Source organism: Meriones unguiculatus, chromosome 2 (genome assembly GCF_030254825.1).
Source record: "Meriones unguiculatus strain TT.TT164.6M chromosome 2, Bangor_MerUng_6.1, whole genome shotgun sequence".
Taxonomy (NCBI): Eukaryota; Metazoa; Chordata; class Mammalia; order Rodentia; family Muridae; genus Meriones; species Meriones unguiculatus.
In genome coordinates, this window is record NC_083350.1 from 188,040,622 (window position 1) to 188,054,475 (window position 13,854).

General features: G+C 53.5%; 1 protein-coding gene across 3 annotated transcripts in view; it reads right to left on the minus strand.

Annotated features, from left to right (window-relative positions):
* Window positions 1-12,620, minus strand: part of Fhdc1 (FH2 domain containing 1) — a 35,628-nt gene extending 23,008 nt beyond the window's left edge. Inside the window, exons 1-2 of one of the 3 annotated variants that reach the window (XM_021643878.2) lie at window positions 12,511-12,620; window positions 6,442-7,083 (exon numbers count right to left, since the gene is read on the minus strand). In XM_021643878.2, coding sequence (XP_021499553.1) covers window positions 6,442-6,942 — 501 coding nt within the window. In that variant the 5' untranslated portion in view covers window positions 6,943-7,083; window positions 12,511-12,620. The other 2 variants (XM_021643879.2, XM_021643876.2) reach the window with 2 other exon arrangements.
* Between the last annotated feature and the right edge of the window lie 1,234 nt (window positions 12,621-13,854).

Sequence of the window (13,854 nt, forward strand, 5' to 3'; positions counted from 1 at the left end):
ACCCTCTAAGGAGGATCGTTCCTCCAGGACCGAGGACTCTCAATTAATTAAGACAGAAAACTGGTCATTACAACTTGTAAATGAAAAGCCACAAGTACAGACATGAACACTGATACGGTTGTGTACGTGTCTACCCAGAATGGAAACCTGCTGTACAATTCTCTCGCTAAATTGCCACCTCTTGCTGTGTTTAATCCTGGACTGCAGCATCCTCCCCGCCCCCTTCCCTTCCAGCTCCACCCTCATCCTGTTCACCCTTCCACCCTCTGGGGCTCTGAATACTTGGCATAGGGCCATAGCCACCACTGCTAAAGCAAAGGGAGAAATTACTCTTATTATCCCAATTTGACAGATAAGGAAACTGCGCCTCAGAGATTTCATTTTGTGGCTTCCCCAAAGCAGTGCTGGAACAGTGTTAGCCTGGTTCCCTGCGATTCTTCTTCCTCTGTTCCTGTGACTTTAGTCCTCACGGGTCTCCTATGTGATCAGTAAACGTAGCCCCTCCCACAACAAGGTGCAAAGGTCTCTTCAGAAATAGCGACAGGTCTGAGAAAAGCAGCCAACCACAGTGTCTGGCCAAGTCTACTGTGGAATCTCAAGTGACATCATGTTCTCACCACGTAGACTCCAGGAACCTAAGCTACCCTAAAGAGGCAGCACCCCAAAGGGGGTGCTCAGGTCAAGGGCAGTTCTAAGCCTGTAAGAGATGTTCCCCACCGACCAAGGGGTTTCAGAAGTTGGTCACAGTTGGCCAGTCCCTGAGGAAAAGCCTGGTCTGGTCACGACTGATCAGCTTACCAGGAAAACAAAGGCTTCACCCAAACAAGGAACAAGAGACAAATGATAGCATTTCAGGGCAGCACCTGCTCTCTGGCACCCTCAGATTTACCTAGTGGCTGATTCTGCTGCCTTATCAAACAGGATCCTTACAACAGCTATAAAGGTGTTTGTTAAAGCCCTTCAAAGAGGGTTATCACTGCCCATGTAAGGAGCTTATCTCACTTCCCAAACTCTGGCTGCTGCAGAGCTAGTGTTTCGGCTGTAAAGCTCTTTGGGACTGGCTGGTTGTGTGCTGGAGACACAGCACAGCGGCATTTGACAGAGATCCCAGGGGGTGTGAAAGCTAAGTCAGAGCAGACAAACTGCCCAATCTAGGGAAGTGCCCTCCCGGCCAAGAAGGCATTGTCACCTCCACTCCACCTGGATGTGACACACCGGATCATATATCTTTGATAGTGGAAGAACCCAAGGTCTGTGTGTCCTTCAAGGGCCGATACAAAGCCCGCCTCCCGTACCCTTTACCTTTAGACAGTAGGAAGCAATAGTTAGTAATTTGACCGTTTGTGGGTGCACAACTCAGTGGCACTATGTGTGCCCACATGGCGCCCAGTGTGCCCAGCTCAAAGCATCCACACCTTGCAAGACCAAGACTCTGACTCCACCAGCTAGCAGCTCCCGCACCCCTTAGCCTGGCTGGCTGGCTGGCATGTCTATCTCCAGGAGTTTGCCACTCTCTTTTTCTATTTTTTAAGTTTGTGTATGTGTGTGTGAAGTTATATGCAGGGGTATACATGTGTGTAGACCAGAAAACAGCTGCCTGAGTCAGCCTTAGGAACACGGTCTGACACTGGCCTAGACGTCACCAGTTGGGCTAGTGAGGCCCAGGGATCCAGCTGTCTCCACCCCCAGTGTCAGGAGCAAAAACATGCACCACCACACCCAGCATTTTCACGTGGGTCCTGGGGATCAAACTCAGGTCCTCCTGCTTTTGCAGCAAGCAGTTTACTGATTGAGCTATCTCTCCAACCCTCGAGACACCTCTTATAGGCAGAGTTAGAATCCCCCTGTGTGGAGGGCTTATTTTCTTTAGTGTGTTTTCAAGGTGGAAGGAAAACGACCTTTAAGTCCCTTGGTGTGTTTCCTTGGTGATGTGGTCCGGGTTTCTGATTTCCTGGTGCTGAACGCTGGCCTAGCATTGCTAAGAAAGCTCTCGAATGTTGAGCTAAGTCTCAACCCTTTAAACCACTTTCATCTCACTGCATCAAAGGGGCGTCCTGACATAGGCTGGTCAGAAACAGTGGCTAACTCCGCCCCATTCAAAACTGAAAAGCAAAACAATTTTAAATCTTCTTCGTTTAGGTAAAGGCTTTCACGTCACCTTGGTCTCTGATGGCTTTTCATGTCTTAGTGTTGGTTGGCTATCGATGGGAGCTCCTTCATTTTATGAGGGAAAGAGACCTGAAGCATACGTATTGTTTTAAACCACACTCTATTTAGTTCTACGGTTCTGGAATGTGAGCACATCCCAGCCTCTCAAGACACCCTGGGAATGCAATCATGGCTACAGGAGAGTAACTGGTTCCCAAATGAGGGCGTGGGAGGATGAGGCAGCATTGCTCACTGATCCAGAAAGAGCCCTCATTCTTGCAGCCTCCCCTCCCTGCTCCTACCTCCTCCTCCCTCTCCTCTCACTCCTGTCCTCTTCTTCCAGTCTACCGCCTGCTCTTCAACATTCACCCACCATCACACAGTCACCACGCTGAATGACAGCTGGTGAGTCCTGCCCCCTTTTCTGCTCTGTCCTCACCTAGGATGATGGTCCTTCACCCTGGGTCAGTTTAGTCTTCTTTCATTTTCTTTACAGTTGACCAACTTGATAAGCCATATTGTCATCCTTAAGAGCCACTCAGTGGGGCTGTAGAGATGAAGCGGTTAAAAGCACTCACTGCTCTAACAGAGGATCCAGGTTCAGTTCCCAGCAGCCACTAGGCAGCTCACAATCACCTGGAACTCAGTTCCAGGGGTCTGAATCCCTCTTCTGGCCTCTGGGTGCTCTTGCATGTATGTCGCGTGCACACAGATAGGCTAACACATGCGATCAATCCGTAAACATTAAAATTATAAAGACAGACAGAAACCCAACTAACACCGGAGCTGAGGACGTGGGACACCTGGAATGGATGGACAGGAACTTGGCAGCTTCCCCAGGATGGCATCGGTGAACTGTGAAACGAGGGCTGCGCTGAACCTTTTATTAGGACCTCAGTCTGTATCAGTGTATCTCCAATTGCTTTTTTACAGCTTAATTACTGCGACACCATCACATCTGTGATCTCCCAGGTTAATTTTTAGTAACAAGGATACAGGGATAGTAGCATTTCACAACCTCCTTCCCCCAATTTGCTATTTTAAGTGCTGCTCTTTCTATGCCTGGCATTCCCAAACGACATCTTCCCTACCCTCCAGCAAATTCTTCCTCTGGAGCACAATGGAACTTTCTAGTAATCTCTATAAGCCCTTTAAAGTGAAAGCCAATCATATAGTATCAGGCCATAACCATGAGGTTAGGATATGACAGAGACCCAACCTGCTCCTCTGCACGTCTGAACCTCTAGAGTTATGGCCTGTTGTGACGAGCTAGTGTCCCGTGTCTGGGTTAGAAGCAGGCCTCCGAGGAACACGCAGGCCAACATGTTCTCTGGGCATCCGGGACACAGGGTGAGGGCCTTCAGCTTTTGACCCTGGACTCTGCTCACTGGCAGGGTGAGCTGGAAGATTTATGGCTGATCTTTGTCAGAGTGTAGTCCTGCTGAGCTATAGCTTCTGTAGGAAAGAAAATGGCAAACGCCAGGCTATTTCCACAAGAAAAGCACACCCAATGCTTCAGTCATGCTGAAGGTAATGTAGAAAGTTGAAACTAACCCCACTCCTGTATGATGAGGGGCTTAAGGCTTGGACAATCTCTTGGCACTTGGCCATGTTCACCTTTTCACATGCTATCTCTTAGAGCCAGACACCTGTAAGTGTCAAAAGTACCATCTCTGCATCCAGTGCTCACAGCAGCAGCAGCATAACCAGCGGAAGCAGCACAGCTATCCAGGGATGGAGGAATTTAGAGCAAAACGTGGTCCAAGCACACAAGGGACACTGTGTGGACCCGATTCTGACACACGCTACACCTTGGATGAACCTTGGGGACATGAGGTTAAGAGAAAGAAGTCGGCCAGGAAAAGACAAATGCCACAGGGTCTACTTCTATGTGGTACCTGGAGTAGTAAAAGTCACAGAGACAGAAAGAAAAATGGGGTTGCCAAGGGCCAGAGGAGGGGGACTGGGAAGTCCTCGTTGGATGGGTATGCAGCTCAGGTCTGCAGGTGAACGCACTCTGAGGGTGAATGGTGGTATCTGCAGCTCAGCATGGATGCTCTAGGTACTGGTCAGCCAATAGTTAGGGCAGTAAATTCTATGCGTAATTTACAAAGAAGTATTTGTTTTAGGGCAGGGGGTACAGCTCAGCGTTAGAACATTTGCCTCTCATGTTCAGTGCCCTGGATTCATTCTCAGGATCTAAACAACAACAACAGAATCAAGGGCTGGAGAGACAGCTCAGTGGTGAAAGTCACTCGAGGCTCACACAGAAGACCAGGTTTGGTGAGCACACACAAAGCTGCTCACAACCATCTGTTAAGTCCAGTTTATTCCAATGTCTTCTTCCAAGAGCACCAGATCCACATGGTACACAGACACACAAGCAAACAAAACCCTCACACACATAAAAAGCAAATGAACAGATCTTTTAAAAAATTAAAATATATGTTTTTAGAGCTAGGGAGATAGCTTGGTTGGTAAAATGTTAGTGTTGGCCAGACAAGCCTGGCCGCCTGGCAGTCCAGTGTCCTGATCGGACCCTCAGAACACATATGCAAAACCATAGTGCGCCCAGTAGCTCAAGTTCCCCTTCGTGGAATTGGGACGCAGAGACAGGAAAATCTGTGGAAATCTTGGGCCAGATGGCTAGACATTAAGTCGTAGTGAACAAGAGAGCCCCTGTCTCAAAGAAGATGAAAGGCAAAAGGACCAACAGAGATCTACAACCTCCACCCACCATGGTGGCATCTGAGCACTCCTCAGTTCAAAGGAACACACACATACTATTTTAAAATAACTCTTTTAAAAGGGAAGCTGAAGGAAAAATATAAAAACCTGTGACGTAGGCTGCAGAGATGGCAGAAAGTGGACGGAAAAACATTCGCTCCTGCGCCTCAGATCTGGCCTGGATCTGGACTATTCCCTTCTGTCATGACTGGGAGCCATCCGCAGGGCTGGTTGCCAGCTTCCTCCTCAGGGGCTGTCGTCTGCTCTTTACCAAGTTGCCCTTAACTCCCTGAATTCCTCCGCTCCTGGAGGAGGATGCTCCGCTCAGCTGAGGGCTGCCTCCCGGGGCACACTACGCTCAACCCATCTGTTCCGGGTGACTCTCGGGACATTTGAACCTGTCCACACGCACCTGTCCAGTCACCCTCACACGGAGAACTAGGAGACAAGGGTGAGACGTGACGGACGGCACAATCAGCCACCTCTGCTGCAAGCTGGGCCAAGGCCAGGGCACTAAGGAAGTGACTCCTGAGTCGCTTCCAACACTGAAAGGGCATGTGACCAACTGAAAGGACAGACAGAGAAACCTGTGGCCACTACTGAAGACACCATAGCTTCTCCTAATGACTCCCTCTTCCAAATTCCTCACAGTTTATTTGTCATAGCAACTGCAGTGCCTGTGTTCCCTGTATTTTTAAAAAATGCTCTTAGCAATTTCAGGGGAGATCATACAACTAGCTTAAAGGGCCCTCTGGGGCCTGGTGGAAGGCCTTCGCATGTTCCCAAGCCAGGAAGAGAGAGGAGGTCAAGACTGTTGGCTCAAGAACTCAATAATGCATGGAGCAAATACTTCACCCGGGGCCCTGCCCACTTCCTTATCTAGGCAGCTCCTTGATGACCTATTTTCTCAGCTCCTTTACAACAGATTAAAAAACAAAGGATTTACATTGAGTTATGTGTTTGGTGACTTAACAGCCAGTTCCCCCTTTAAAAGGAACACATTTAGTGTTAACTAGAAACATGCTTCATAGAAACTGTCTGAAACTGTCTGAAAGGAGCTTAATGCTTGGCTCTTTAGAAACCCATCCCTGCAAAGGCCATGATCTAATTCAGAGATCTGAGGCATGGAGGCCACTTGTGCCTGAGAGGGAAAGAAACCCCAAGCCGGCCTAGAAGGCATCTGATCCCGGAGGGGGGGGGGCTGAGCTCCAGAGCTCGGCCTTCTGGGGAGGGGGGGCTACAGAGTCCAGGCTCCAGCTGAACTTGTCCCTTGAGGAGACTGTAGCAGAGTTAGTTGCTGGCGACAGGGTGGTGTTTGGGGACCAGGGCCAGCAGCCCCCACTGTATGAGGTCATGATCCACAGGGATGTCTGGGAGGACCCGCTCGCTCTTGCACACTCAGCTGCTCGGCTCCAGCTCACCCCGTGAGCCCTTCCTGTGGCTTCCAGGCGCAGCTAGCCTGCGTTCTCATCCCCCAGTGAAATGAACCAAATTATCTGAAAAAGTCAACTCCAGCACAAAGCCTCGGGGCCACAGCCTCCCCCACCCACCATGCTCCGCTCTTACTTCTTCCCGGGCATCTCTGAAGGACGAAGTCAAAGCGCCTCCCCTCTTGGGGAGAGAAGCCTTGCACGTGTCTTCCTGCTGCCCGAAGAGTTCCTCGACTGTCTTCTTGTCGATCTGGTAGTGCTGCTGCTGCTTGGCCGCCAAGGTCCAGATGTTAGTCTTGCCTCGAACTTGCTCCTCTGGAATGGTTTTCCAGAAAAAGCTTCGCATCCGTGTCTTCTTTCCCAGGGAGCTGTGGCCATTCACGTGAGAGACTGGGGGTAGTCCCGGAGGAGGAGGGGGGGCAGGAGGTCCCCCAGGAAGTGGAGGTGGCAGAGGAGGAGGAGGGGAGAGAGGGAAGCCCTCCCCTGAATGCAGACAAGGTGGAGGTGGAGGCGGCGGAGGCGGCGGTGGGGGGGCCGCAGAGGGGGCCGCGTGCCCAGTCATGAATGCAGCCGCAAGCGTGGCGAGAGTCCCATTTTCCTTATCGCTGGCCAGGGAGACACAATTCATAACATGCATAGTACTGTTGCCTTCTAAGGAGCTAATTCCTTGACCTTGGAGACGCAGACACAAACACCAAACTCGGGGCGGGCGGACTTCTTGGCTCGCGAGTCTGCTGCCAGGAGAGAAGGCGACTGTGCTGCATGTCAGCTTCCAGACCTGCAAAGAGCAAGTTCAAAGTCAGCGCTGGCAAACGTTTTCACACACTCTTTCCCCATTTGGAGGCCAGGGTCTGCTGGACCACAGCAGACAGATCTCCGGGTCCAGAGGGCATCTCAAAGCAGGTGAACAGACACATACCTTCCCAAACCCAAACCACATTTTGCTACCGGGGAAAACTGCCACAGAATCAGCAATAGAACCATTTGGAAATCTCCCATTTATCAATGAAGCGCGCACACAGCCAGCGCTGTAGGACCGGGAGTGCTCCTGTGAATAAACTACTTGTTCACCACGAGGCTCCTGGCTTCCTTGGCCGATGTCCACCAGCCTTGGGGAAATTGCCCAAATCGCTGAAGTGTTAGGTGCTCAGTGACCCTGCCTCTATCCAGTCTGGACAGGTTCTCTCCAATCGCTGGGTCGAAAGGCATCTTCAGGTTGAAGGCAGCAGGGGGCACTTGAAGAAGACAGTAGTGGCCCGGCTGTTCCCCTGGAGCCTGTCACCAGGCTCCCACTCCATGGGGTGATGTGGTCCCCCAACTAGAAAAAGTATCCAGGCGTGTTGCATCACCTCAAGAGACTGCCCTTCTCTCCTCTGCCAAACTTCAGCACATCAAGTGACTCCGTCACCCTTCAGATACTGTCACCCTGGAGTGTAGAAAGCCACTCTTAGAGGCCCTAAGCCTGCCACCTGCCTTCTCTGCTTGGAACACCATGAGAGAGAGAGGAGCTGCACATAACGTCGAGGTCACCACGTCTGGCCCTATCCGTACAATCACTTCACTCGGAGACCTTCATCTTTATGGACCTACAGAGATCTGGTTTGGGCTTCATTCTAGTTATTACTAACAATTCAAAACAGGATCAAGATACTTCCTTCTTAGGAAGCCAGCTGAGAGAGGGGGTGAAGGGAGCAGACAGCAGGTATTAATACAGCATCCCAGAGGGCGAAGAGGGAGCTTTTTACCTGGCTTTCCTGGCTATAATTATCCGCTGACGTCAGCACTGTTAGAGCCCTGACTTGCAAACACAAGTGAAGCTGTCTGCTATCACTAATTCAGACATTGTGAAACACTGTAACACAACCACAAATAATAGGCAGAACTTCCAGGGAGGAAGAGTGGAAACATTCTCCCCAACATCCTTGAGCTGCATTCTGAGCAGGGGTAGATGACCTCACCTCATTTCAGCATTTTTCATCTATGAAATAGGAGAACACCTTTTCCATTGGCTTGTGTAAGAAAACCGCACCATGCAGGAATGCAGTCAACTATTTCCAGTAATAACCACTCACGCGCCTGCAGCTTCCCCTTGTCTTCACTATGCATTCGCTTTAAAAACGTGTCTCATGGGGAGGGCTCCGCAGAGGTGGCGTGGTGGTTAAAAGTGAATACTGCTCTTTCGAGGACTCAGCACCCACGTCACCTGTAACTCCAGCCCCAGGACCTCTCACACTTAGGCCTCCAAAGGCATCTACACTCAAGAACGCATATATGCACTCATACAGCATACAAACATACATACACACAGTTAAAATAATTTTTTTGAAACAGTGTCTTCACTTGATAGAAATGCCAAAGTCCTGGCTGCTAGAGGCAAATGTAATAGCTTCACTTGGCTACCAACGTTTGTGAATTGTGAAAGTTTTCCTCTTTCAATGTTCAGGGGCCACATGTTAAACTGCCTGTGTTACAAGACAAATGTTTATTCTTATGAAACATTTAACTGTCTGAGGTTTGCTTATTTTATTTGTGGTGCTGGGGATTGACTCCCAGGCCCTTTTGCATGCCATCCATGCAGTCCTCCTCAGCTGCTGGCTATGGCTCTGTCTTTATTTACTTTGGAGCTGGGCCTTCAATGCCCAAGCAGTGTTCAGCCCCTGACAGTTTAGGTACTGAATAGAAGATACATTTCCAACTAGTAACTTGATACTTAAAAAAATCTTTTTCATGATTTCATGTGTGCAATTCCATAGGATTGAGACATTTAGGCATCACCAGTGCATAATTTCTAAGTAAGTAAAGTTGTAAGTGTGTATGGAGGCTGACGCTGACTTCTGCTTCATAGAGAGAGACTGGCTTTCAGGAGTTTTCATGATTATCATTAGGGGCACAGCCAGGCTGTCTTCATAGTTGGCACCCCTAAAGCGGTCATGACTCATTGTCAATTACAGTTTATGGTTACATTTGAACTCCTCTTTTTTTCAAGACTGTACAGGTAATTTTGGCAGTTTATTCTTACATATTTTATATTCTTCTGTGCATAAAACACCCTTACAAAGTTGCTGATTCTCCAGTTCACTTCCAGTTCTGATGGATTTCCCACACAGAGGCCTCACGATGGCCAGGAAAGTCCTCTGCCTCGAGGCCCTGAACTGGATCCCCAGCACTGGGAGCTAAGAGAGGGGATAAGCAAAAAACAAAAACACAAACACAAACCCCAGTGATCTGAAAGCAGTAATCCATTCTGTATCCTGTAAGTATACTTCTAGCTGTAGCATTAAACCGGTAAAGGAAGAAGCTGAATACTCAAAGGTGACATCATCAGTCACTGTCTTCTGACACCTGCCCCCCAAAGGACTAAGACTCTTGTGAGTCCTGTGCTGTGCCTAGCGGAAGTACCAGATAAAAACTTGCCAGAGTAAAAAGGTGACACACAAGAGCTTGCATTGATATGATAACTATGCTGCCTGGCCTGAGAGAAGAATGTCACTTTAAGAAGTTAAAGGAACAAAGGGAGGCGTACCAGGCTGTCCCTAGTCCCTTTATCTGACAACCCCCCACGACAGTCTTTGACTGTCAAAGATGCTCCTCAGCAGCATCGATGAATCAGTTCGCTGGCAATGATTAGCCGCAGGCGAGTGCGTTTATTCTCATTTCTTTAGCAGCACAGCCCTGCCGCCAGCCCTGCGCGGGATTTCCACTGCTGAAGAGGTGACGGGAAAGCATAGCATCCCGACCCTTCCCAGGCACATGTGGTACTGAAAGAGGATGCACAGAAATATCCTGTCATTCTGCCACAGCAGGGATGGCCCAGCACACCCCCAGGGACGCTGGGAGAAGCACGGGGGGGGGGGGACCCTGGGAGAAGCACCGGTGACCCCGCTTCGCGCAGTGGGCACCTGGCAGCAGGGACAATGGGATCGGTCCTGGTTCAGTCTGGGAACCAAGCATCCCATCAATCTCCCCAAGACAAACAGAGGCAGGCTTGTGTTTACACCTCCCCCCTACAGGGGGACCTCAGCAGCAGGGAGCAGAGCTGTCACCAACAGGCTCCCTGAATACACAACCCACCTTCAAGTCCTCCGGTAACCATGCCCATCAGAAGTGGGGTTGCTGTCCCTGCCTCCGGGGAGGCTGCTGCTCAGCTGAGCATCTTCTAACTCAGATTTCAGTAAGGGACGCTATGCTCAGGAACCTTCAGGGTCTGATCAGCCAGCACATAGTGGCAGAATAAGAAAGTTCCAAAGGGTTCCTGGAGGAGCTGTCTGGTTGCTGCACAACCCGGCTAACCAGGGCTCTCTCAAAGGAGGGTCTGCACCGCTGCTCAGCAGCAATAAAAAGTGACACAGAGCCAGACGGCTTCCTCTGGCCTCCTGGCACGCGTCACGGATGAGGCCCGAGCTGGAAGGGCAGCCATAGACCTGATGAGCTGAGCACAGGAGGCTGAGCTACAAACGCGGTGTTCTCACTTGGAAAAAGGCGGGGCTGGAGAAAGCTCCTGCCTTTCTAAAACACCGTCCCCTTCTCCCTACTCACTCCTTAAAGAACACTCCTCCACCCCGACCTCACGTTGCAAACCCTTTCTTGATAAACCAAACCAAACCAAACCAAACCAAAGCTGTCAGTTTGAGAGCACAGCCTGCCTTGGCACTTCGGCGGGTTTAATCTGTCCTGTCACATAAACAAACAAACATTCACAGCTGCGGGAGAACGCCGCCGCCGCTTCCTCAACGCACGTTTTCAGTTTCTTCCCTGCCAGTCCCCAAGCCAGGAAGAACAGGCCGGGAGCGCCCAAGGATGCTCGCGGAGGGACCGGCGAGCGCGGCCGAGGCGGGCCCAGCCCGGGGCGGAATTCCCTCACAGGTCCTTACGAGGTCTCCAGGTCTCCGGGACCGGGCGGGGAGGGACCACCGGAACGCGATCCTCTCCAGTCGGATGGACCCGGCCTTTCCCAAGTCTGCCCACCCGCTCCTTCGGCCCCCGGCCCCGCGCTCTCACCTATCCACTCGCCCAAAGGCTCCGCCGGCTCCCGCTGCGCTCAGCCCGAGTCCCCCGAGTCCCCCAGAACCGCGCGGCCGGCCCGGGACGCTGGACCGCAGCGGGCTCCGCTGGGCGGTCCCCGGCGCGGCTCCGCGGCCGCCTTATCTGGGCCGGGAAGGCGCGCGTCCCGGCGGAGAGCCGCCCCCACGCGCCGGCAGGACCCCGGCGGGGACAGCGGGGACAGCGGCCCTCCCGGGGGGGCTCGCCGGGTTCGGCTGCCCCGCCATCTCCGGGCCCCCAGCTCTCGGCGGAACCTGCCTCTCGCCCCCGGCGGCCCCTCAGGCCCCGCCGCGGCGACCCCGCGCGCTGCCCGGCACTCCGGGGAGCAGGGCTGGCGGCCGCAGTGCGGCTCTGCGCGGGGGAGGGTGGCCGGGAGCGCGGCGAGGCTCTGCGGGCGCAGCGGGCAGCCGCGCGCGGGGCCGTGGCCGGGCGCCCTCCCAACGCGAGCCTCCGGGGACGTGAGCGGGCGCGCCTGTCCCGGCCGCCGCGGCGGCGAGGCCCCGGCGACCCTCCGAGGTCTCGGCCGCGGACGGCGCCTCCCCGAGCTCGCAGCCCGCACCGGCCCGGCGCGCGCCTCGGGGCCCGGGGCCTGCGCTCCGGGACCCGCTCCCGGGCCGGCGCCCCCTGCCTCCCCCCGCGCCCGGCGCCCGGCCCGCACTCACCGCGCCCGCGCAGCCTCCGCGCGCTGCCCGGCGCCGCCGTCTCCGCAGCTCTGCGCGGGCCGCGGGGGCAGGGCGCCGCGGAGGGCGGGGCGGGGCCGCCGCAGGTAACAATGCGCCGCCCGCCCGGCCGCCCGCGCAGCACGCCCTCCCTGCGCCCGCCCACCCCGCGCCCGCGGCCTCCCGCACGCCGCTCCCCGCACGCCGCTCCCGGCCCCGACGGCCGCGCGGCGCGGGCGGGCGGGAGCCGGCGCCGGGCGCGGACGGGCCCGGTGTCCTCACGCGTCCGGGACGAGGCGCCACGCTCGCCCCCGCGCCGGCCGCCCTCCCCGCGCACACGCGGACGCCCCTTCACACACCTCCGCGAGCCCGCGCCTCCGCCCCGCGCCCAGGCGTCCAGCGGCCCGGGGGCAGACCCTCGCCCCTTGCCCCTCTATTTTCTTTTGTCGCAATGATGGTAACAAACTTCTCAGCTTTATTAGAGAAGAGAGAAAAAGCCCGCAGACCTAGCTGAAGGACGGCGCTGTCTGCGAACGGGGAAGAGGCCGCCCACTCGCTGAAGGAAACAGGGAAGTCAGTCTAATCGCAGCTTTTTTTTTTTTTTCCAAAGTGACTTGCGGCGACGCCAGGCAGAGAGAAGTGAGTAGTCAAAGAAAACAGCCCGGACAAACCGGCTGCTGGCAGCCCGGCCGCCCGGGTGGGAAGCGCCCTCTGCGGGAATGAAGTCATCCTACCCTCTTCTGGGTGCGTCCAGACAACCAACCAGACTTTCCCAAGCCCTAGGAACCAGGGCTCCGTGCTCCACAGGTCCGGGGCCGCGCCTCCACCGTGGTGCCTCGCCTCCTTCAGCGAGCCTTGCATAGGAAAAGAGATCAGCCCACTGTCCAGGACCCCCAAACTGCCGCCTATTTAAGAAATATGCCTTCTCAACGATACTTTGGCCATTAATGTAGTTCAAGGCTTAACATAACCCACAAACACTGAAAGTATCAAGGCCAGTCTCGGGCTGGGAATTCAGGTTAGTTCAAACGAATACTGACTGCTACCCAGGTTTTTTTTAAAAAGTAATAACGAGTTAAGTGTGCGCTGTGGGATGCGTGAGCTGTGTCCTTTGCCCTTATTTTTATCTATCTATCTATCTATCTATCTATCTATCTATCTATCTATCATCTATCCATCTATCCAGACAGGCTCTCTCTATATAGCCCTGGCTGTCCTCCAGCTCAGGGAGAGCTGCATGGTCATCAGGCCAGCCCCTGTATCCCTTCTTTACCTAGTCAGAGGCTGCTGTCGTCCTCCCCTCCCCTGTCCTCCCTTCCCCTGCCCTCCCCTCCAAGCCCTGCACGGCCCCACACTGTAGGGAGTTTTCTGCTCCAGTCTGTGGGTCCAGCTACTCCAGAAGCTGAGGCAAGTGGATAGCTTGAGCTGGGAATTTGAAGCCAGCCTGGGCACCATGGTGAGATTTCCAAGAAGAAAAAGGCCCTTCGGAGGAGTGAAGCCCAGCCCTCTTCCCTCCCTCTGCTTCTCTAGCGCTCTCTGGTGGCCCTTCTTTCCTCTGAGTCACAGGCTCTCACAACCCTTGATCTCCATTGTCCATTATAATCCCATGGGAATGGCTTCTGACTTTAATCTGGGTGTCTTTTCTGAAAGAAAGGCAATAAAAACGAATAAACATGGCTTTAGGCTTCCATCCTTGGAAGGGGCCCAGGAAAATGAGGGCCAGTTGTCTTCAGTCATGCCAACGGCTCAAATCCACATCCTTGTGGTGGTTTCACAAGTCCGGATCCAATGTCTGGAAGCCACTTACCTTCCCCTCAGGCCAACGCCTCTTCCCTCTTTCCTTTCCCTGC